The sequence below is a fragment of the Sus scrofa genome, chromosome 1 (genome assembly GCF_054392235.1).
Source record: "Sus scrofa isolate SSC_HxYL_T2T_F1_AM1 chromosome 1, Sscrofa_HxYL_maternal_Yorkshire_Landrace_v2.0, whole genome shotgun sequence".
In the NCBI taxonomy this organism is placed as follows: domain Eukaryota; kingdom Metazoa; phylum Chordata; class Mammalia; order Artiodactyla; family Suidae; genus Sus; species Sus scrofa.
The window spans coordinates 28,623,545-28,645,233 of NC_139383.1; the positions used below are offsets into that span (position 1 = coordinate 28,623,545).

General features: G+C 37.0%; 1 protein-coding gene across 47 annotated transcripts in view; it reads left to right on the forward strand.

The window, feature by feature from the left end:
• Positions 1-21,689, forward strand: part of AHI1 (Abelson helper integration site 1) — a 193,900-nt gene that overhangs the window by 17,093 nt on the left and 155,118 nt on the right. For 22 of the 47 annotated variants that reach the window (XR_014845601.1, XR_014845570.1, XR_014845574.1 and 19 more), the window contains 5 exons: positions 3,224-3,780; positions 6,422-6,600; positions 14,706-14,925; positions 16,129-16,321; positions 19,615-19,710. Coding sequence is in view for 16 of the 47 variants with exons in the window: in XM_085025299.1 (XP_084881425.1) it covers positions 3,224-3,780; positions 6,422-6,600; positions 14,706-14,925; positions 16,129-16,321; positions 19,615-19,710 (1,245 nt within the window). In the remaining 31 variants the exon portion in view is untranslated. Of the gene's footprint in view, positions 1-3,223; positions 3,781-6,421; positions 6,601-13,749; positions 13,855-14,705; positions 14,926-16,128; positions 16,322-19,614; positions 19,711-21,689 lie in introns of all 47 variants that reach the window. The other 25 variants (XR_014845535.1, XR_014845582.1, XR_014845552.1 and 22 more) reach the window with 2 other exon arrangements.

Below are 21,689 nucleotides of genomic sequence, written 5' to 3' on the forward strand. Positions count from 1 at the left end.
AAAAGAGTTCTGTTTTTATTGGCTAGGAAAGATTTTTTTGGAGGTATATGGCTTCCAAATTTATCTTTGAAGAAAAGTAGAATTTGGAATGTATTTTAGGTGAACAAAAGAGGCTTAGAGATGGTAAAATATTGGATTTATATTGGGATACTAGTTCTCTTAGCATTTTCCCATCTTTTCATATACATTAGATATTTTCTAACTACTTTTAAACATGGGGATTTGCGGGAGTCCCCATTGTGGCGCAGTGGAAACAAAGCGTCCGTGAGGATGCAGGTTCAATCCCTGGCCTTGCTCAGTTGGTTAAGGATCCGATGCTGCTGTTGTGAGCTGTGGTGTAGGTTGCAGACCCTGCTTGAGTCCCACATTGCTGTGGTCGTGGCCGGCAGCTGCCGTTCCTATTCATCTCCTACCCTGGGAACTTCCATCTGCAGTGAGTGCAGCCTTAAAAAAAAAGGGGGGGGGATTTCCAAAAATTGAACTTCAGGAATTCCCACTGTGGTGCAGTGGGTTAAGAATCCAACTGCAGGAGTTCCTATTGTGGCTCAGCAGGTTAAGGAGCCAATTTTGTCTCTGTGAGGATGCAGGTTCAATTCCTGCCCTTGCTCAGTGGTTAAGGATCCATTGTTGCTGCAAGTCACAGTGTAGGTTGCAGATGCGGCTCAGATCTGGCATTTCAGTGACTATGAGAATCTGACTGCAACCGCTCGGGTCACTGCAGAGGCATGGGTTCAGTCCCTGGTGTGGTGGGTTAAATGATCCAGCATTGCTGCACCTATGGCAAAGGTTGCAGCTACAGCTCAGATTCAGTCCCTGGTCTGGGCATTTCCATATGCTGTAGGTGCAGCCGTAAAAAAAAAAAAAAAAAAAAAAAAAAAAAAAAAAAAAAAAAAAAATTAAATAAAAAAAAAAATTGAACTTCAGGAGTTCCCGTCATCGCTCAGTGGTTAACGAATCCATCTGGCAACTATGGTTTGATCCCTGGCCTTGCTCAGTGGGTTAAGCATCTGGCGTTGCCATGAAGTGTGGTGTAGGTTGCAGACGAGACTCGGATCCCGCGTTGCTGTGGCTCTGGCATAGGACAGCAGCTGTAGCTCTGATTAGACCCCTAGCCTGGGAACCTTCATATGCTGCGGGAGCGGCCCTAGAAAGGGAAAAAAGACAAAAAAAAAAAAAAAATTGAACTTCAGTCTTCACTGGTAAGTTCATCTGTTGCTGGAAGAAATCTTCATTTTGTTATTGGATTCGCTCTTGTAGCACTTTTGTTTTTGCCCATTCTGTTTTTAAATACATGTCTTTAGCTTTTATTTCTGTCACTGAAAATTGTGATTCTAATATCTGCAGTTGCTGTATTTTTCATCCCATATGCTTTTGAATTTCTTCATTGTATTAATTCCACTGTCTTCAGATTATTTATGCTATTTATTTTTCTTCCTTGTTAATTTTTCTGTTTTATTGGATTTGGTGCTCTTTCCTTCATGGTGGTACTTTTCCTTGAGTGTTTGTTAATTTTTAGTTGCTAGTCATCTATGTATTTGAGAATTTCTCTTCTCATGCCTGTTGGTTGTTTTCAGCATAGTCTGCTTCTGCAATTGGTGAGGGTTTTACCTACCTGAAACTCGCTGCCATATCTCTCTATGCTCAGCTGCTTTACCCTCTGGGTGAAAGTCACTCTGTGACACAGTTGGAGGTGGGGAACAGAGCTGCCCCTCTCAGCTCTGAATTGGCCATCCTCATACCTGTCCCTCCTTATTGTATTAGTATTACCTTCTCTAGAACCACCCTTTTCTCTGGAGGGTCTTTTCCTATGGGCTGTTTTTGTTCTCTAGTTGTTTCTTAATAGATCTGCTCCTTCCTCTTTTTTATCCTTGGGGAATATCTCAAAGTATTTGTTATTTCTAGCAATGTTCCTTTTTGATTTCTAACCTTATTTTCTTTTTTTTTTTTTTTTTTTTTTTTTTTTGTCCTTTTTGCTATTTCTTGGGCCGCTCCTGCGGCATATGGAGGTTCCCAGGCTAGGGGTCTAATCGGAGCTGTAGCCACCGGCCTACGCCAGAGCCACAGCAACGCGGGATCTGAGCCGCGTCTGCAACCTACACCACAGCTCACGGCAACGCCGGATCGTTAACCCACTGAGCAAGGGCAGGGACCGAACCCGCAACCTCATGGTTCCTAGTCGGATTCGTTAACCACTGCGCCACCACAGGAACTCCTGATTTCTAACCTTATTTTCTATTAAAACTATCTCTCATTTTAAATAAATTTACTTGAGAAAAGAGGTACAGGTATGCTTAGTCTGTCACTTGATTTCACTTTGTGATATTTAATACTTAGCAGCATTTTCAGTGATATGTTTGGCCTTAATTGCAGGGTAATCCTAAAGCCTCTGGTTTTAGAATATAATTATGGAGCAAGATAAATGACCTGTGTATGTTTTCTGTTGGGGAATGTGAACTGCTTTAACTATGGCTCTTTTAGCAATGTCTCAAATATCTCTTAATTAGAGTATGGATCATTCTGCCAAAAAGGAAAGTAGCGTTTGAGCTTTGAGCAGTTAATTCACTTTGGAAAAGCCATTAAGTACTTTTACCCATGTTAATTAACTCATTGGATCTAATGTTACTCTCCAGATTGCTAAACTAATGTTGGGAGAATAAACTAGGGAAGTGCCCACCAGATGCCCTAGAACGGTGTCGTGGTTCTCAAGTAAAAAAATGAAAAGTGTGACCAGAGGGGGCGGTTGGCCACTCCCAAGCCACCGCAGCTTTCTCTGGGTTCCACACTGCCTTCTTCTGGACAGACTGCAGCCAGAAAACAGGGGCCAGTTCGTGAATGAGTCAGGATTTTGTAGAGGCACTCAGATGCCATGTAGCATCATATAGGAAAGCGAATGGCTTTATTAGCTTAATATCTAACAATATTTTCCCTGTTATCATAAAAATATACCACTTTTTACTTAAATACCAGTGCAGGGCATACTAACCTTCAAAGTGTTTTAGTTCTTGCAAACATATGTTTAACAGAGTTTATCTCACTATTATAAAAGTTATTTTTATATGTTTTTTCAAAGTGGAAATATTTTGAAAGGAAAAAAAATTAAAAAATAAAAAAAAAAGAAAGAATCCTCCCAGTATTACACATAGTGGGACACTCGTCATTGTTTTATCTTCACATGCCTAAACTCTGCTTGGCTGAAATTATGTTATTCTGTCATCTTTCCTAGCTTGGCACCCTTAGAAGCAATCTTCAGAAAATCAAGGAAACGAAAAGTGATGCCGTAAGTGCTGCTAACACCAATACCCCAGAGAAGAACATGCGAGTCACTAAAAACAAACCAAGGGATCCACGGTCAGCACATTCAGAGCCAGATGATGATGTTAGTGTGGAGGAAGACAAGCAAGAAAAGGCAAATAAAATACAAACAGCCCTCCAGGTGACTGCGCCGCAAGAGGAGCTGGAAACGCCGGAGAAGGAGGAGGATGCCACACTTCAGAAAGCGCGGACCAAGCCACAGCCAGGCGGCACTCAGGAGAAAAGTGAGAAGGACGAGGAAGAAAGAGAAAATAAGAGTGTAGATGAGGAGGAAGAACTGATGCGAGTATACCAGCTCCAGGTAGCTGAAGAAATGGCAAAGGAGATTAAGAAGAAAATCAGAAAGAAACTCAAGGAGCAGCTAACTTACTTTCCCTCAGATACTTCATTGCATGCTGACAAATTGAGCGGTGAAAAAAGAAAAAAGAAAAAGAAGAAAGTTCCAATCCTGTCTCAGTCTGAAACAAGGTATGTTATACTGATAAATGTAAAATGCTCTCTTAAAAAAAGCACTCATTATTTTCAGGTTTTGAGTGATACCTGTAATTTCACAAAGAAAATGCTTAATCTTCCTTTTGGACACATTGCCAGCACAGTACTGACAGCTAACCGTTATGTAGCAACTTCCTGTGTACTTAATGCTTTACAAGGAATGTGTCTTTATTCCTTGTAACATCCCTGTGAGGAATAGGCGTATTATCATCCTGTTTTGCAGATGAGAAAACTGAAGGGTTTAAGTCATAGAACCGATAAGAAGCTGAGCCAGAATCTTGGCAGTCTTGCTCCAGAGTTTCTATCCTAAATTACTCACTCACGTCTGCTTATTAAGTAGGAGAAATCTAATTACCCCCTTTACTGTGTTACAAATGCCTCTTTGGACATATGAAAAATAGTATTTTCCCTTACTTTACAAGTAACATTTTTCATGGTAGAACATAGACACAGAGAGAATAACAAAAGTAATCCAGCCATCGAAAGATAATCACTGTTAGCAACTTGGTATATTCCTTTAGTCTTTTTTAAATATATAATACATACATACATATATATATATATATATATATATATATATATATATATATTATGCTGGCATATGCAGTGTGAGTATATTCATATTTCTATGTCTTTCCTTGGGGAAAACGAGATTAAAAAATGTAACTACCAGTTAACTTTGTTTTTATAATCTACATCGAGATGGACAACTTGAGGTGGAAACAGTCTGTATTTGACTATGCCCTGACATTCAGGATCAATTTTCCCTTAATGTCCTCATCTAAAAATGATTCCTCTCTTACCAAAAGCTAGACAGCCAGTCGTAGCAAAGAGAGGGCAAATACACTTGCTAACAGGGACATGTTAGTACATGTATTAGTTATCTGTTGCTGCATTAAAAAGTTACCCCAGAATGGAGCGGCTCCCAACAACACACATTTGTGGTCTCACAGTGTGGCTCAGGAACCTGGGTGTGGCTTAGCTCAGTGCCTCTGACTCAGAGTCCCTCACAAGCCACCGTCCGAATGTCAGTCCGGCTGCAGTCATCTCAAGGCTCAGCTCAGGGGAGACCTACCAAGTCGGTAGCTGGTGGAAGACTTGGAAGATCCACTGCCAAACTCACTCATGTGGACATTGGCAGGTCTCACGTCCTGGCTGGCTTTTGGCCAGAGACATGAGGTCCTTGCCACATGGTCCTCTTGTGTGGGCTACTCACAACATGTGTTTGCTTCCCCAGAGCCAGGGCTCTGAGAGAGAGAAAGGTGGAAGTCACAGTCTCTTTGGAACCTAATCTTAGAAATGACATGCATTAGAGTTATCATATTCTGTCTATTCTGTTATCTGGAAGTAAGTTCCTAGGTCCAGCCCACGATCAAGGAGATAACATAAAGATATGAATGTCGGAGGTAGGGATCGTTGGGGGTTATCTTAAAGGCTGCTTACCACAGTGAACTGTGACTACTCCTTCATCTCATAGCTGCCCATATCTCTTAGGAACTGTAAGCCATACTCACTATTAGTAAGAATAGTTCATGGGAGTTCCCATCGTGGTGCAGTGGAAACAAATCCAACTAGGAAGAGGTTGTGTGTTCGATCCCTGGCTTTGCTCAGTGGGTTAAGGATCTGGCATTGCCGTGAGTTGTGGTATAGGTTGCAGACGTGTCTTGGATCTGCTGTGGCTGTGGCTGTGGCGTAGGCCAGCAGCTATAGCTTCAATTGGACCCCTAGCCGGAGAACCTCCATATGCTGTGGATGTGGCCCTAAAAAGACAAAAGACAAAAAAAAAAGAAAAGAAAGAGTAGTTCATGAATTTTAAATAAAACCATCTTAACATGACAGTGGTTTGCAGTGAGTAATTGTTCTCTGTAAATAATAGTATTTGGTGATATGACAAAATAATATGGCTTTCTGGAATGATTAGTTTGAAACATTTCTTTAATCTTTTTATTTTTCAGCCTCTTTTTTGAAATATGACAAAATATATTGGAAGTCAATTTTTTTTTCCTTTTTTTTCTTTTTACTTGATAAGTTACAAACTCTAAGAGGCTGGTTTCTCTTTACAACCCAGTATGCATCTAGGCTGCCTCCCCTTGCCATTTAGTGGTTCATATGCTGTGGAGTTTAATTTAAGTAATAGCCTTCTGAAAATATATTGACACACCAGCCACTGGAAAATATAAGCAATTTATTTCTACCTAGAAATCAAAAATTGGAGCCTCTGAAAAGAGAACAAAATTAGAACACTTGTTTTGCTTTTAAATAAAATAACTGAGGTATTTGTTCATTACTCATTTACTTGGTGGCAGAGCGAGGATGCTTTGATCAATCCTCGGTAGAAAGAGATCCACTGATCATAAAGTATAATTTCATTTTTCCATGGAGTTTAGAGATCAGTTTAATTTGGCTCATGGCATATATAACTCATCACCAAGTATATATTAATATGCATAATACCTAGTTTGACAGCTAAGTGTTTTGGTGCATAAGAAAATATATGTATCTCCCAGCAGGTAATAATATTGAATTTAGGATTATCCTTGCCTCTATTCACTGTTTCCTTTTCAGTAACAATAAAGTGATATATTTCTAATGGCTTGAACTTGTGTTATATTTGCAGTACATTGATCATCTCTGATGACCCAACTGAAGGTGAACAAAAGAAATCTCTAGTTGGAACAGTTACTTCAGAGTCTCGTCAAGATGATGAAATAAACTCAGTGGAACAAAATGTAGATAACAACATGCAAGAGGACACAAAATCCAAACCAAAAAAAAAGAAAAAGAAGGCTAAAGCAGGTTTGTTATCCAAATTAAATAAAAAATGCGTGCCTTGATAGGGATAACTTGATTAGTTAGATTAGGGATAACTTTTAGTCCTTAAAGAAAATCTAGTCCCAAAGGATATACTCGAAAAAACCCAATGTGGGATATTTGGTACTTATGCTTAGATTCATCTAGATTATAGCATTCATGTATTTATAACTGTGGTCTCTGATGAGTTAGTCTTAATTGAGTCATCTCTGATTAGTGACTGGATTCAACTCTAGAATGACATCGCCTTTGTAGCTGCTATTGTGGCATAGAAGATTTCTTCATGTCCCTGCCTCTAACTAATTAAGACTTTCAGTATTGAAAGCTATAAATGGTCAACAACCAATGAACATTTCAGCTGTTAAAGCTGCATCCCTCTGTCAAACATGCTATCTTCCCAGTTCCTCCCAATTTAGCTTCTCTCCTTCCTGCTGACTTTTCATTTTACCTCTTGCTTTCTACGTTCCTCTCTACTCATTGCTTTTTTCTTTATTTATTCTTGCCTTTTTTCTACTTTCTACATCTCCTTTTTTTTCCCTTTTCAATTTCCATTTAATTGGCCAAAAATTGGGACTAAGTTAGCCAGTTTTTGAATTTGTGATACTTACTCATTAGATGATACAATTGATAGTGTTTTGTGGTTACTTTTCTTTAAAAGTGGAAATTCCATTGTGGCTCAGCAGGTTAAGGATGCGACATTGTCAATGCTGTGGCTCTGGTTACAGCTGTGGCTCAGGTTCATCCCTGGCCCAGGAACTTTCCCATGCTGTAGGCACAGCCAAAAAATAAATAAAAGAAAAAGAAAAATGTACATATTACAAGCATACTGCTTAGTGAATTTTCACACACTGAACCTGCCTGTAAAGTCATCATCCAGATCAAGAACCAGAACATCAGTAGCACCCAAAAGCCCCCACAAATTCCCTTCCTATAGGAGTAAACACTATCTTGACATCTAGCACATAGTTGATTTTTCCCTGTTTTTTTCTTCTGCTTTATGTAAATGGAATCATAAATACTGTGCTGTCTGTGTCTGGCATTTTTTTGCTCAGAATTATTTTTGTGAGATTTATACTGTTGTCGCATGCACTTGAGCTTATGCATCATCAATCCTGTTTTGTACTCTGTAGATACCCATTGTGTGAATATGCCACAGTTAATTCTATTGTTGGACATTTGAGGCGATTTTCAATGTCCGTCAACATTCTAGTCATATCTTTTGGTGAGCATGTGTATACATTTTGTTGAGCATGTTCTTAGGAGTAGAGGTGCTGTGTCATAAAGTATGTGCATTTTTCACTTTAATAGATACTTGCCACTTTCCCAACTTGGGTTACCAATTGATGCTGGCAGTATTCAAGAGCTTGCATTCCTCTGCATCTTCACCAACATTTATATTGTCAATGTTTAAAACTATGTCATTCTTAGGAGCATTTAGTGATGATTTCATATTAACTTTTATTTGATTTCTATGATAACTAGTAAAGTTGAGCATCTTATTCATGTTTATTAACTGCTTGGATTCCTTTATTGTGAATTCGTTCAAGTATTCTGGTACCTTAAGAAATGGAATTGTCTGCCTTTTTCTAATTGATTTATGAGAATTTTTGTATACCTAGATAGCAGCCTTTTCTCATATATATATATATATATATATATAATATCTTCATATATATATATATAATATCTTCACATATATATATATATATATATATATATATAATATCTTCCCACTATGGGTTTTATTGTTTTTCTCATTAATAGCTTTTAAAAAACAGAATTTTAAAATTTTATATAGCCCAGTTCCTTTGATGATAAGTGCTTTCTGTGATTTGTTTAAGAAATCTTTCCCAAATCCTAAAGATGTTTCTTTGTTTCACTTTTCACATTTAGATCTGCAGTTTATTTGGAATCGATTGCTGTGTTTGGGTATAGGTGGTGGTCCAGACTCATTTTTTTCTCATATGAATGTTTAATTGACCTAGTACCATTTACTGACTGACATCTTTTCCTCTGCATTGCAGTATCATTTTTATCATAAATAGCATGACTGTAAATGAGTCAGTTTCTCTTGTCTCTCTTCTTAGATGGTTTGCACCAACAAAACCACTATGTCTTTGTTGCTATAGGTCTTCCTGTTAGTAGTGAAAGCACTCAGGTGTTTTTCTTCTTCTTCAGCATTGCCTGAGCTGTTCATTAACCTTTGCATTGCGGTATGAATTCTAGAAGCAGCTTCTCAATTCTTCTTTCCTCCCCTCTTCGTGATCTTGATTCAGATTGGGTGAATCTAAAGAAGTACACATTTGAACTGCTTTCTTAATAGACTTAATATCTTTACAAAATATTGATTCTTACCATCCGGAAATTGTTATGCTCCTCCATTTATCTGTAAATTTTAGCAGTCTCTCCTTAGGTTAATTTCTGTATGTTTGATGTTTTTCTTTTTTGTGGATATATAGTTGACAGACAATATTGTATTAGTTTCAAGAGTACAACATGATATTTGCATGTATTGTAAAATGATGTTTCTTGGTGCCATTTTAAATGGCATTGTTTTTTAAAATTTTGTTTTCTGTTTGTTGCTAGTATATATGTGGAAATGTATTTTAAAATTGTGTTGACGTTGTATCCAGTGTTGTTGCTAAATTCATCTATTACTTTTAAGAATTTATCCGTGTTATTTTAAATTTTCTACATACACAATCATAAGATCTGTTAATAATTATAGTTTTATTCCTTCTTTTTCAGTTTTTATGTCTTATTCCTTATTCTTGTCTTGATACACTGGCCAGGACTTCCATTACAATGTGAAATAGAAGTGACAATGACAAGTATCCCTGTCTAGCTGCCAGCCTTGAGGGAAAGCTTCAATTATCTCACTACTGAGTATGATGTTTGCTCTCTAAATACTCTTTATCAGATTAATGAGCTACTGTCTATTCCCAAGTGGCTATAGTTTTTTTTAATCATGAATAGATACTGAACTTTATAAGGTGCTTTTTCTGCACCAATCAACATAATCATAATTTGCACCCCTTTTCTATGAATGTGGTTAATTCTTATTTGATTTTAAGCCATCTTTGTGGCTGGGAGCGACTTACTTTATTGTGATGCATTAGCTCTCACTCTTTTAATTACTGGATTTGATTTGCTGATACTTTAAGGATTTTCATGTCTGTGGTCATGAGAAAGATTGGTTTGTACTTTTCCCTTCTTGAAGTACCCGAGTTTTTAATATCAAGGTTTTGGCAGTCTCAAAAAGAACTGGGAGATACTTTGTCTTTTTCAGTGCTCTGCAATTATTTGTATAAATTGGTGTTATTTCTTTCTTAAGTGCTGGGAAGAATTTACTAATAAAGCCTCTTAGGCCAAGATTTTCTTTATGTGAAGAATTTTTAATCAGATTTAGTTTCTTTAATAAATATCAGACTCTTCATAATTTTCCATCAACTTTGATAGACTGTATTTTTTGGGGAATTTGTCCATTTAGTACAGATTTTCAAATTTGGTATGTCTATAGCAGCTGAAAGAGTATCCCTTGATATTGGTAACTAGTTTTCTCTCATTTGCTTGATCAGTCTTGGGATTTTCAATTTTAAAATATTTTTAAAGGACCAACCTTTAGATTTTATTTTTATCTATTGTACATTTATGTACAAGTTTAGTGATTTCTTCTATCTATATTAATTCTTTTTTTCTACTTTCTTTGGATTTGATTTGCTGTTGATTTCTATCTTTATAAGAGGGTTTCCTGAGATTTTAGTCTTTCTTCCTTTATATGCATTTAACACATTCAATTTCCATCTCAGCACTACTTTATCTGCATCCCACAAATTTTTAATGTGCTTTATATTCATTATCATTCCATAAAATATATTTGAATTTTCATTTCAGTTTCACTTTTGATCATGTGTTATTTAGAAATATATTGTTTAGTTTCAGGCAGCAGGTGATTTTCTAGTTACCTCTGTTTTCGTTTTTATCTTCCATTGTTGTCAGAGAACATACATGAATGATTTCAATCTTTTGAGTTTATTGAGGCTTTCTTTATGATCAGCTTATCAATTTGGTAACTATGCCATGTGGAACTGAAAAGAATGTGCATTCTGATGTCATTGTATGTGATGTGCTACGTATGTGAGTCAGATCAAATTTCTTTTTTTTTTTTTTTTTTTTTTGTCTTTTTGCTGTTTCTTGGGCCGCTCCTACGGCATATGGAGGTTCCCAGGCTAGGGGTCAAATCGGAGCTGTAGCCACCGGCCTACGCCAGAGCCACAGCAGCTCGGGATCCGAGCTGCGTCTGCAACCCACACCACAGCTCACGGCAACGCCGGATCGTTAACCCACTGAGCAAGGGCAGGGATCGAACCCGCGACCTCATGGTTCCTAGTCGGATTCGTTAACCACTGCGCCACTAGGGAACTCCAGATCAAACTTCTTGTGTTCTGCTCATCTTACTGATTTTTTTGGTCTGTTTGTTCTATCACCTATTGAGATGGGTATTAAAATTCCTGATTTTCATTTGCATTCCTCTGTTTTCATTTCTGTCAGTTTCTTTATATGTTCTGAAGCTATATTGTTGAATACATAAATGTTTAGGATTGTTAAGTCTTCCTGTCAAATTGACACTTTTATCATTGTCTTAGTCCATCACGCTACTGTAACAAAATACCATAGACCAGCTGGCTGAAACATTTATTTCTCATGGTTCTGGAGGCTGGGAAGTCCAAGATTTAGTCTCTGGTGAGGGTCCATTTCCTGGTTGTAGACTAGTGTCTTCACATGCTGGAAGGGGCAAGAGAGCTTCCTGGGGTGTCTTTTACAGCAATGGGAATCCCATTCATGAAGGCTCTATCTTCATGACCTAATCACCTGCCAGGGGCCCACCTCTTAATATTATCACATTTGAAGTTAGGATTTCAACATATGAATTTTGGGTGAACACAAGCATTTGATCTCTAGCAATCGTTATGCAGTATCCTTCTTTTCCTCTAATAATCCATTTTCCCTTGAGGTCTACTTATGGTTCGAGTTTGCGTAATGCATTTTTTCCCATCCTCATTTCTCTACCATCATCCACAGAGAACCTGTAGGTGGTGCCAGCCTGGTGTCACCACCTACAGGTGGTGCCTGGTCCATGGCAAATCTGTGCTTGGCCCAGGTCTAGGCCCAGCTTGCCAGTACTCCATGCCTCCTCCTACCCCCTCGGCTCCCTATGTGTGCTTGTTTTGCAGCCTTTTTGCTAGGCCAGTGTCTCTAAATTGCCTTCCTCTTTTGCCTTTACCTTTTTTCTTCCCCACCCCAGCACATGTGAGGTCTCAGCCCCTAGGCTATGAACTTATCAATGACAGGCCCCTAATAAATGTGAAATGCTGCTGCCCTTCCCCCAAATATCCTCTTGTTTGCAACCTTTCTGTGTCCATAGACTTACCATCTCACTGTTGGTTTTCTGTATGATCCAGTGTTTTATGTTCCTTGTTCTCCTTGTCTTCTTTTGAATTATTCCATTTATTTAAAAAAAATTTGCTCCCTCTATGAACTTATTAATTATATATTCTTCTACTGTTTTTTTAGTAGTTATACAGGATAACATGACATTTATTCTTGACTTTTTATAGTCTAATAAGAATTAACTCCTTAACAAAATACACTGCCCCAACCCTGCTGAAACACTAGGACAGTTTGACTCCACTTGAATTTTGTCAGGTGTTTTCTCTGCGTCTCTCTCGATCCTGCCTTCCAGGTTCTTAGCATTTATTTTAGTTCTATGTAGATTTTAAACTTCACAGATGTGACTTACAGTTACCATTTTGTACAGTTGATGTTAATTTATATTTACCCCAAGTGTACTTTTTCCTTTATTAATTTCCATTTTTCATCTGCTTGAAGAACTCGGTTTATTCTCTTAGTGCAGGCCTGCTGATTCACTCAGATTTTTTTGTTAAAATGCCTTTACCTTTAGTTTCGAAGTATGTTTGCTAGTATAGAATTTTAGGTTACAAGTTATCTTTTTTTAGTACTTTCAAGAAATCATACAGTTGTCATCTGGCTTCCATTATTTTTGTTCCCAACTGCAGGCTTATTTATGCCCTTTTGAAAGGACTGTTGTCTTTTTTCCCTTCTGGCTGCTCTTTTGGTTTTCTTTTTGTCTTTGGTTTCAGTGTTTTATCATGCTATGGCTAAATATAGCTTTGCTGGAATTCACCCTGCTTAGAGTTTACTGGTTGATAACCTTCATCAGTTGTGGAAAATTCTTAGTCATTGTTTTTTTTTGACTACGTCTTCTTCACCATTCTTTCCTCTTTTTCCGGATTATAATTTCACATATATTAGTTCTTTGAGTTTGTCTACATTTCTTGCATTCTCCCTGCCATGTTCTTTTTTTTCCTTTATGCTTCAGCTTGGATTTTATATTCATTTTTCTCCTGGTTTACTAATCATGGCTCTCTTTGTGTCCACTATGCTTTTAGACATATCCATTGAGTTCTTAACTTCAGACATCATATTTTTCAGTTCCAGAAAGCCTGTTTTTTTTTTTTTTTTTCCTATGGACTCCACCTCCCTCTCTTGGAAAGTGTCCATCTTTCCCTTTATTTTCTTGAGCATATTAATCACAGTTATGTAAAGTCCTTGTGTGCTAACTGTAGTCTGAATCATTTGAAGCTGTGCTTCTTTTTTCTGTGTTTTCTCTTAGTTATTGGTCATATAGTCTTACCTCTTTTATGTCTTTTTATTGTGTGCCGGATGCTGTATATAAAATCCCAGAGGCTCCAAATGATTTTATCTTCTGCTGGAGAGGGTTTCCTCTTTCTTAGGCAGACAGGGTGGGCAATTGATTTCAGCCAATCAGGAATTGAGCTAAGTCACATCTGGGTTGTGGTTTTGGTTAAGACACTATCTCTGATTTGCCCTTTTCCTAGGAGTGTGGCCTTCCAGGTGTTTCACATTGAGAGCCTGGCAGGTGTTTGTCTCGTCCGCCCTAAAAGACTAGGAGATTTAGTTTTGCCCTTCACAGGTTTTCAGCTTAGTCCTTTAGCCTTCTGCCCACTGCAGCTTCAAAATTTGGCAAATGTCTTGAGGGAGAAATTGGCCATGTGTTTGAGGCCCCTCAAGTCTCCAATTTTGTCACTCCAGCCCCGTGTGATCGCCACAATCTCTGCTGGTTTCTCTGTCCCCCAGTAGGGGCCTTCTGCCAGGGGCCACGCCTGGACTCTCAACTTCTAGATGCGCCCAGAATTGGTAAGTGACCCCAGGTGCAAAGTGGCTGCAGGTATAAAATGACCACGCCGTTCAGGGCTTCCTCTTTGCCTGTTTCATTTCAGGCCCCTCCCTCTGGTGGGTTATTGGTTCCTAGTAGCATAAGACTGGGAGATTTCATTGCCTCTTTAGCCTCTCACACTGGCCATGTGTTTGAGGCTCCTCAAATCTCTAATTTTATCACTCAAATCCCATGCAACCACTATTTGCTGGTTAATTCTTTCTCCCAGTAGTGACCTTCTGCCTGGGTCCTCTGCTTGTATCTTGATCAGCAAATATCCCCCGACACTCAAACAGCTGCCAGTCCATCAGCTTACCTCTGATTGATTCTCCCTCTCTGGAATTTTAGTCCATCCACTATATATTGTTTCTCTACTTTTCTGATGCCTTTAAAAATAAGATTTTTGTAATTTATTTGGCTTTTTCAAGTTGTTACCAGAAGCATTGACCTGCAACTTCCTACTGCATCCTACCCATAAGCAGAAATTACAGTTATAAGTGATTTGAGTGATATGTATTCCACTTAGAAAATATCTAGCTAAAATTACTTTGTTGTCTTTGGCTCTCAGTTTTTTTCTTTTTGTGTTGTTGGTCCCTATTAGGGGAAAAAAAAGAAAGATTCCTCACCCTGTTTTAATTCATTAGTAAATGCAATGTTTACTCTCAGAGTGTAATTTGCTATTATGTGGCTTTTTCTTTTTTCTTGAAGTTCCTTTGTTAACAAAGCCAATCATGGATTGCAAAGATTCGATTATATATTAAATCAGTACTTATTGTTGAGTATATTGTTTTGGGAAATTAATTATAACATTGATTTTCTTCCATGCATGTAGTTTCAGATGATAATGAGGACACTGATGGCGATGGTGTTCATGAAATAACAAGCCGAGATAGTCCAGTTTATCCCAAATGTTTGCTTGATGATGACCTTGTCCTGGGAGTTTACATTCACCGAACTGATCGACTTAAATCAGATTTTATGATTTCTCATCCGATGGTGAAAATTCATGTGGTTGATGAGAACACTGGTCAATATGTCAAGAAAGATGATAGGTAATTTTTTTATTGCACAGCCAACCTTTGAAATTGAAACTGTCTATTAACGTCCTCTTTACTGCCATTGACAATCAATGAGAATAGAACTGTTGATTTGTATTAGAAAATAGTTTACTAGTTTCAGGTGTTCATCAACCATTGATATGTTTTTCAGAAGAAATGGAGAATATCTGTTAATTCAGTAATTCACTTTATTTATTTTTATTTTTATTTTTTTAATTTTTGATGTTTTTGTCTTCTTAGGGCTATACCCGCAGCATATGGAAGTTCCCAGGCTAGGGGCAAATCAGAGCTGCTGCTGCAGGCCTATGCCACAGTTGCAGCAACACCAGATTTGAGCCTCCTCTGCAACTTCCACCACAGCTCACACCAATGCCAGATCCTTAACCCATTGAGCGGGACCAGGGATCAAACCCGAGTCCTCGTGGGTACTAGTCGGGTTCTTTACCGCTGAGTCACAAAGGGAACTCCTTCAGTAATTCATGGTAAGGGGAGGGGATTTGAAAAAGTTTCTACCAAGCTTAATGACTAATGTATGACATTTAAAATGCATTGTAAATCATCTTATGTTGTGCTCTAAATGTTTTATTTTTCTTTTGAAGTTAATGTTATCTGTGCCTCTAGTGAGGCAAATGACTTAAATTTAATGAATTTAATTTTTTCCTAATATTAATGCTATAACTAATACGTACTTGAAGGCCCAAATGAAATGTGTAATAAATGACTGTACTGGAATTCAAAAAAAATATTTGCTTGGAAAAAATGGCAGGGATGGGAAACATGAAGATTATAAAAAGGTTATTCACTTATTCATTTGGGAGCATACAAAGAAAATATGACACTTTGAAGTACTTACAATCTTGTTCTCATTTTGTTATTTAAATCTATTATACTCATTTATCACAAACTTATTTAAGATTCTGAAGCTGTTACTTTAGCTCTGTATGCCCAAGGTATACTCACTGAAATAATAAAATATTTCTGTGACACTGATAGCTTGTAAATGCAAGATGGCAGTAAGATACTACCATTTTTAAGTCTCATAAAATTTATAATTTCTTAGACAAAATGAATTTTCATTGGGTATCATGGCTACTTATTATTTCTGGTTACTTCACCTTGAACACTCTATTGTTATTTTTTTCTTGCTTTCTCAAAATTATAAAGAATTGTGCTAATGAAAATATCCTTTTTGAACAGTGAACGGCCAGTTTCATCTTACTATGAAAAAGAGAGTGTGGATTATATTCTTCCTATTATGACCCAGCCATATGATTTTAAACAGTTAAAATCAAGACTTCCAGAGTGGGAAGAACAAATTATATTTAATGAAAACTTTCCTTATTTGCTTCGAGATTTTGATGAGAGCCCTAAAGTCATCCTGTTCTTTGAGGTATGAATTTAGCAGAGCAATTTAAACTAAATTTTAGTTACTATTTTAATAGCACAAATATAAGCTATTATTTTAGTACATCAGTAATACAATGAAGTAGTGTGAGAATTTCATCACTAGGAATAGTGTGTTTTTAGTGTGCTATGGAGATACAATCAATATTTGCATTTACCTAGTGCAAGTAGTTAACCATTTGATTTACTCTGTATTATTTAATTTTTACAACAGTACCCTATTAACTGAAGTGATTAATCTATGTCTAAGCAATCTTCTATTCTTAACCCTTTTCACAAAGTGTAAATTCATTTAACTGTATTAGACTTCCTAAGAGTTTGTATACAACTAGAAGACATAAAGGTGAAAATACATAGATCATTTGACTAATACAATGTATTATGTAACGAAAATGAAGCAGCACTTAGATGTGAAGGGTTATTGGAGAGTCAGCAGTCAGAGAAAGCTTTATGGAATACAAAGTCTTTGAGCTGACTTTTTTTTAAAGATTGAATTTATTTGAACCCCCACAAAAAAGAGAGAAAAAACTAGTTCTCCTATTTCTCTCAACCCCCCAACCCCTGCTGCTAGCAGCCACCAACCTGTTCTTATATCTACGATGGTTAGTTTTCTTAGATTCCACGTATGAGACAGTATTTGTCTTTCTCTGACTTATTTCACTTAGCATAATGCCCTTCTATGTTGTCAAAATGGCAAGATTTCATTCTTTTTTGTAGCTTGATAATATTCAATTGTATGTATACACCACAATTCTTTTATCCATTCATCTGTCAATGGACACAAATTATTTCCATATCTTGGCTATTGTAAATAATGCTGCAGTGAACAATTGCTACAAACAACTCATTTTTGAATTAGTGCTTTTGGTTTTTTTGGGTAAATACCCAAAAGTGAAATTGTTGGATCATATGTTAGTTTTACTCTTTTGAGAACCTCCGTATTGTTTTCCACAGTGGCCTTACCAATTTATATCCCTGCCACCTGTGCACAAGGGTTCCCCTTTCACCAGGTCCTCACCACCACTGGTTGCTTCCAGTCTTTTTGATGAAAGCCATTCTGACAGATGTGAGGTGATATCCCATTGTGGTTTTGATGTGCATCTTATGGTTAATAGTGTAGAACATCTTCTCCTGTGCATGTTGGCCATCTGTGTATCTTTAGAAAAATGTCTATTCAGATCTTCTGCCTAGTTTTTAATCAGATTTTTTTTTTTGCTGTTGAATTATATGAGTTTTTAATAAAGTTTAGATATTAGCTACCTTGTTACTCTTAATTTTTTACCCAAAGGAAATCAAGGTTCAGAGTATAGAGTGATTACCCCAAAGTTATTCTAAGTTTAAATGAAGGTAATTGGTATTTAAAGATACTTTAAACTTACAATAGCACATTTGTCTTATCTATTTCATGTTATCTCTCCATAAGCAAAGGAAAGTAGAGAAAACCTCTCCTCTAGTTTAAGCAAGAGAGGATTTTAGCCTGGGAAAAGCAAGGCATGGCCAGAGACAGTAATTGATTTTCTAGAGTTACTTGTTTTTATGATCCTTAACTTTCAGATGATCTATGTGTGTTTATGGTATGAATAGTCCATCGTCTACATCTGTGATTCTGTTGTATGATTTGCAAAAGCCATGCTTTAAAAAAAAAAAAAAAAGTTTTGTTGTTTTTTTTTTTTTTTTCTCTTTTAGGGCCACACTCACAACATATGGAGGTTCCCAGGCTAGGGATCGACTCAAAGCCACAGCTGCCAGCCTACACCACAACTCTTGGCAACATGGGATCCGAGCTGTGTCTGCGACCTACACCACAGCTGTCAGCAATTCTGGATCCCTGACCCACTGAGCAAGGCCAGGGATCGAACCCGCATCCTTATGGGTACTAGTTGGATTCATTTCTGCTGTGCCACAACGGGAACTCCCCAAACATGATATATGTGTTATACCAAGGTACTGTTTCTTTGTCATAGAAATTTGTCTTTTGTTATCATAATGTTCTTTTATATTCATTTTAGCAATATTACTAAATTTCAAGAAAGCTAGATTGTGGGATTATAAATACTTTTGGTTGCTTCTTAAGTTTTTGTCTGCAAAGCTAATTTTTGATTTCAACCTTTTTTTAGGGGCTTATTGAGGACAATTTGATAATATCCATCAGAAATCCTTAAATTGTTATCTTATTTTTAGGTATTTCTCCTAAGAGAAGAATGACAAGTACACAAATATGTGTGTTTAGGGATATTTGTTTAAGCACTGTTTATAATAGCAGAACTTTTAAGGAAACAGATCTCTTTAGTCAGGAAGAGGTTTGGTTAAGTAAATTATGGTTTTTATTAATGTTATGGTGTTTATAATGCGGAAGAATACTAGACAGCCGTTAACATGATGGTGTACATATGTATATATTGACTTGAAGAGCCATCCACTACATACTGCATGAAAATAGTTTGCAAAAAGCATTGTATTTGGAGTAACACGCAATATTAAGGAATACAGAAAAAAGTTTAGCTACCTATAAACTAGATATTAATGTTGATCATCTCCGTGACTGGATTATAAGTTCTTTTTACTTTGTTATATATTTTTCTTTTACTCTTAGTGTTTATTTCACTAAAAATATATTACATCTGAAGCCAAGTTTAAGTATACAAACAAGAGGGATAAATATAGTCCATGGGATTTTTTTAGCAGTCTTCTATGAAGATTTGTTATCTCAGCTGAGCTTTTGATAAGCACCAATAAGTTCAAAGTGGTCTCTGACAAGTACCTAGAATATATGCAGTCTCTGTGGCATATTGTTTGCAAATCCATGTGCTTTAACATTCAGACTGGATGGCAATATGAAAGAAATGCTCTTGAGAAGCCTAATGGCAACATATATCCAAAGAGAAAATACCGGACTCGAGGAAGGTGGTCCAAGGAAGGGTCCATAGATAAGACCATGAGTGCTTTAAAGAAGCAGCCCTTCGAAATCCACTCTCAAGCATGAAAAAAATGCGTAAAGTGTAAGAATTCTATGCCTGGTGTCTTTGTGCCTAGGCTCTATTCGTGGTAGTTAATACTTTGTCTTGGATTTTAAATAAATCTCAGGATTTATTGAAAAAGATGAAGTGATCAAAAAATGGGCCTCACATACTGGATGAATTAATTTAAAAGTGAGTGAAGTGAGATAAAAATGTTTTTCCCCAAGGGAAGATTTTTTAACTTGAATAAAATATTACTAGAAACTATTACATTTTAGGTAGCCTAGTATTCTGTGAAGTAATTTTTTATGCTTATTTACAGATTCTTGATTTCTTAAGCATGGATGAAATTAGGAATAACTCTGAAGTTCGAAACCAGGAATGCGGCTTCCGGAAGATCGCCTGGGCATTTCTCAAGGTATGCTTTTCATCTGTTCTAAAAACTTTTAAAATAAGCTTCAGATATGATTGGCTACTCTTTCCCAAGTCTATTTGGTTTCATATAAGGAGTTATGATAAGGTGCAATTGCGGTGGTAAAGAATTATTGATTCAAGCTCAGGTGGTACTCATTCAGATCCTTAAAGATTTTTTTTGAGTGCCTAGGGTATGCCAGGTACTTTCTGGCTCTAAGGATCCAGCATTGGAAAAGATACACACAGCCCTGCCATCATTTATTCAACTCAACAGAAATTTCCTAAACCGTTTTTATGTGCCAGCCACTGTTCTAGTGAGTGAGCAAAGATAAACTGTTTAACCTCAAGGACTTTACATTCTAGAAGAAAAACAGACATAAAATGATGGATTATACAGTTGATCACTTATTACAGTTTTTCCAAATACTGTCAAGAGGAATGAGGTGGATGGTGAAATCATCCTTCAGGGTCAGGAAAAGGTTCCTTACAGAAGAGACATTGAACCTGAGCATTAGCTGGATGGTAGTAGTGGAGAGAAGAGAGTTCTAAGTAGAGGGTACAGTTTCTGCAAAGACCTGGATGTCGGAAGGAGCATGGAATGCCAGGGTAACCAAAAAAGGCCCTTGAATTAGAGGACAGAGCCCGAGGGGGAAATAGTGCCTGAAGAGCTTTCTGAGGTGACAGGGTCTTAATTATACAAGGTCTTTGAGCCATTATAGCAACAGGGAACCACTACAGACTTTTAAAGAGTAATGGGAAGCCACTATATGATTTTAAACAAAAGGATAAAATAATCATTTTTTTTTTAGAAAGCTTACTTTGCTAGGTGGGGAATGGATTGAATGTTTATAGTGGAAATCAAGGTAGAATGCAGTCATCTAGATATAAAATGATGGTGTCTTTGACTAGGATGTGTCAGCAGAGACGAAAGAAGTGGATAGACTAATGTTTTAATTTCATATTTTTTTATTTATTGTACCCTTTATTTCAGTTTAAACATAACTCTGAGTTATGAAAATCTGAGTAATTAACTTGTTTTGTGTTATAAAACTTTTCCATGTGAGCATCCATCCATTCAACAAATACTAAGTGTCTATGAAATGCCAGGTGCTCTGCTAAGTATAGGGCATTCACAGGTAAGTTAGACGTTGTTCTTGCCCTCTAGTTGAGTTGCTATATAAACATATTACCTACATGATTGTGTGATTATATACCACATCTGCTGTGAAAACCCAAATGAGGCACTTAATCCACCTTGGGGGTTATTTAGAGAGAGGCCTTAGAAGAGGTGCAATCTAATTGCTGAATGGCAGCCAGGTTGTGTGATGAGGGCGTAATTAATTCTAACATGGTCTTAGGAATCTTTTGGTCCATTGTACCTTCTAAAAACTCCCTTCTATAACTTGTTACACCTTCTTCTAGACCCCCTCTCAAACTAAATTTTTAAAGAAGCAAAAATAACGAAAAACAGTCACTGTCACATAGTAACATTGCCATCTTGTGGCCTTATTAGAAACTGCTTTCATTCCTTTTATGCTGTGGTTTGTGCAGAACTGCACTACAAACTGCACTTGGGAAGCAGTGTATACCACAGCATTTTAATCTATTAAGTGTCATATTGATTTTTATTTATCTGTTTTATACCACTGGTGTAAATGGAAATCAGAAATCAAGGGTATGTTATTCTGTGTGCTTCCTCTATTGTAAACTTACATCTCTCTTTGGTTAAGCTTTTCAAGTCACCGGTTACTCCTTTTGGACAATTTATTGAGCATATTTTAGTCATTATTTTACCAGATCTCTCTACATTTAATGTAGCACTCTTGAAACTCTCTGTTCCATAATAGCATTTGCTTCCTACATATTAATGGCACATAGAAAGTGCTCTGTGAATATCCACCGAGGAAATTAATAAATCTATAGAAACAGTGACTGGGAAAGATCTGTCTTTGAGAAAGGGCATGAATCCAATTAAAATGCAGA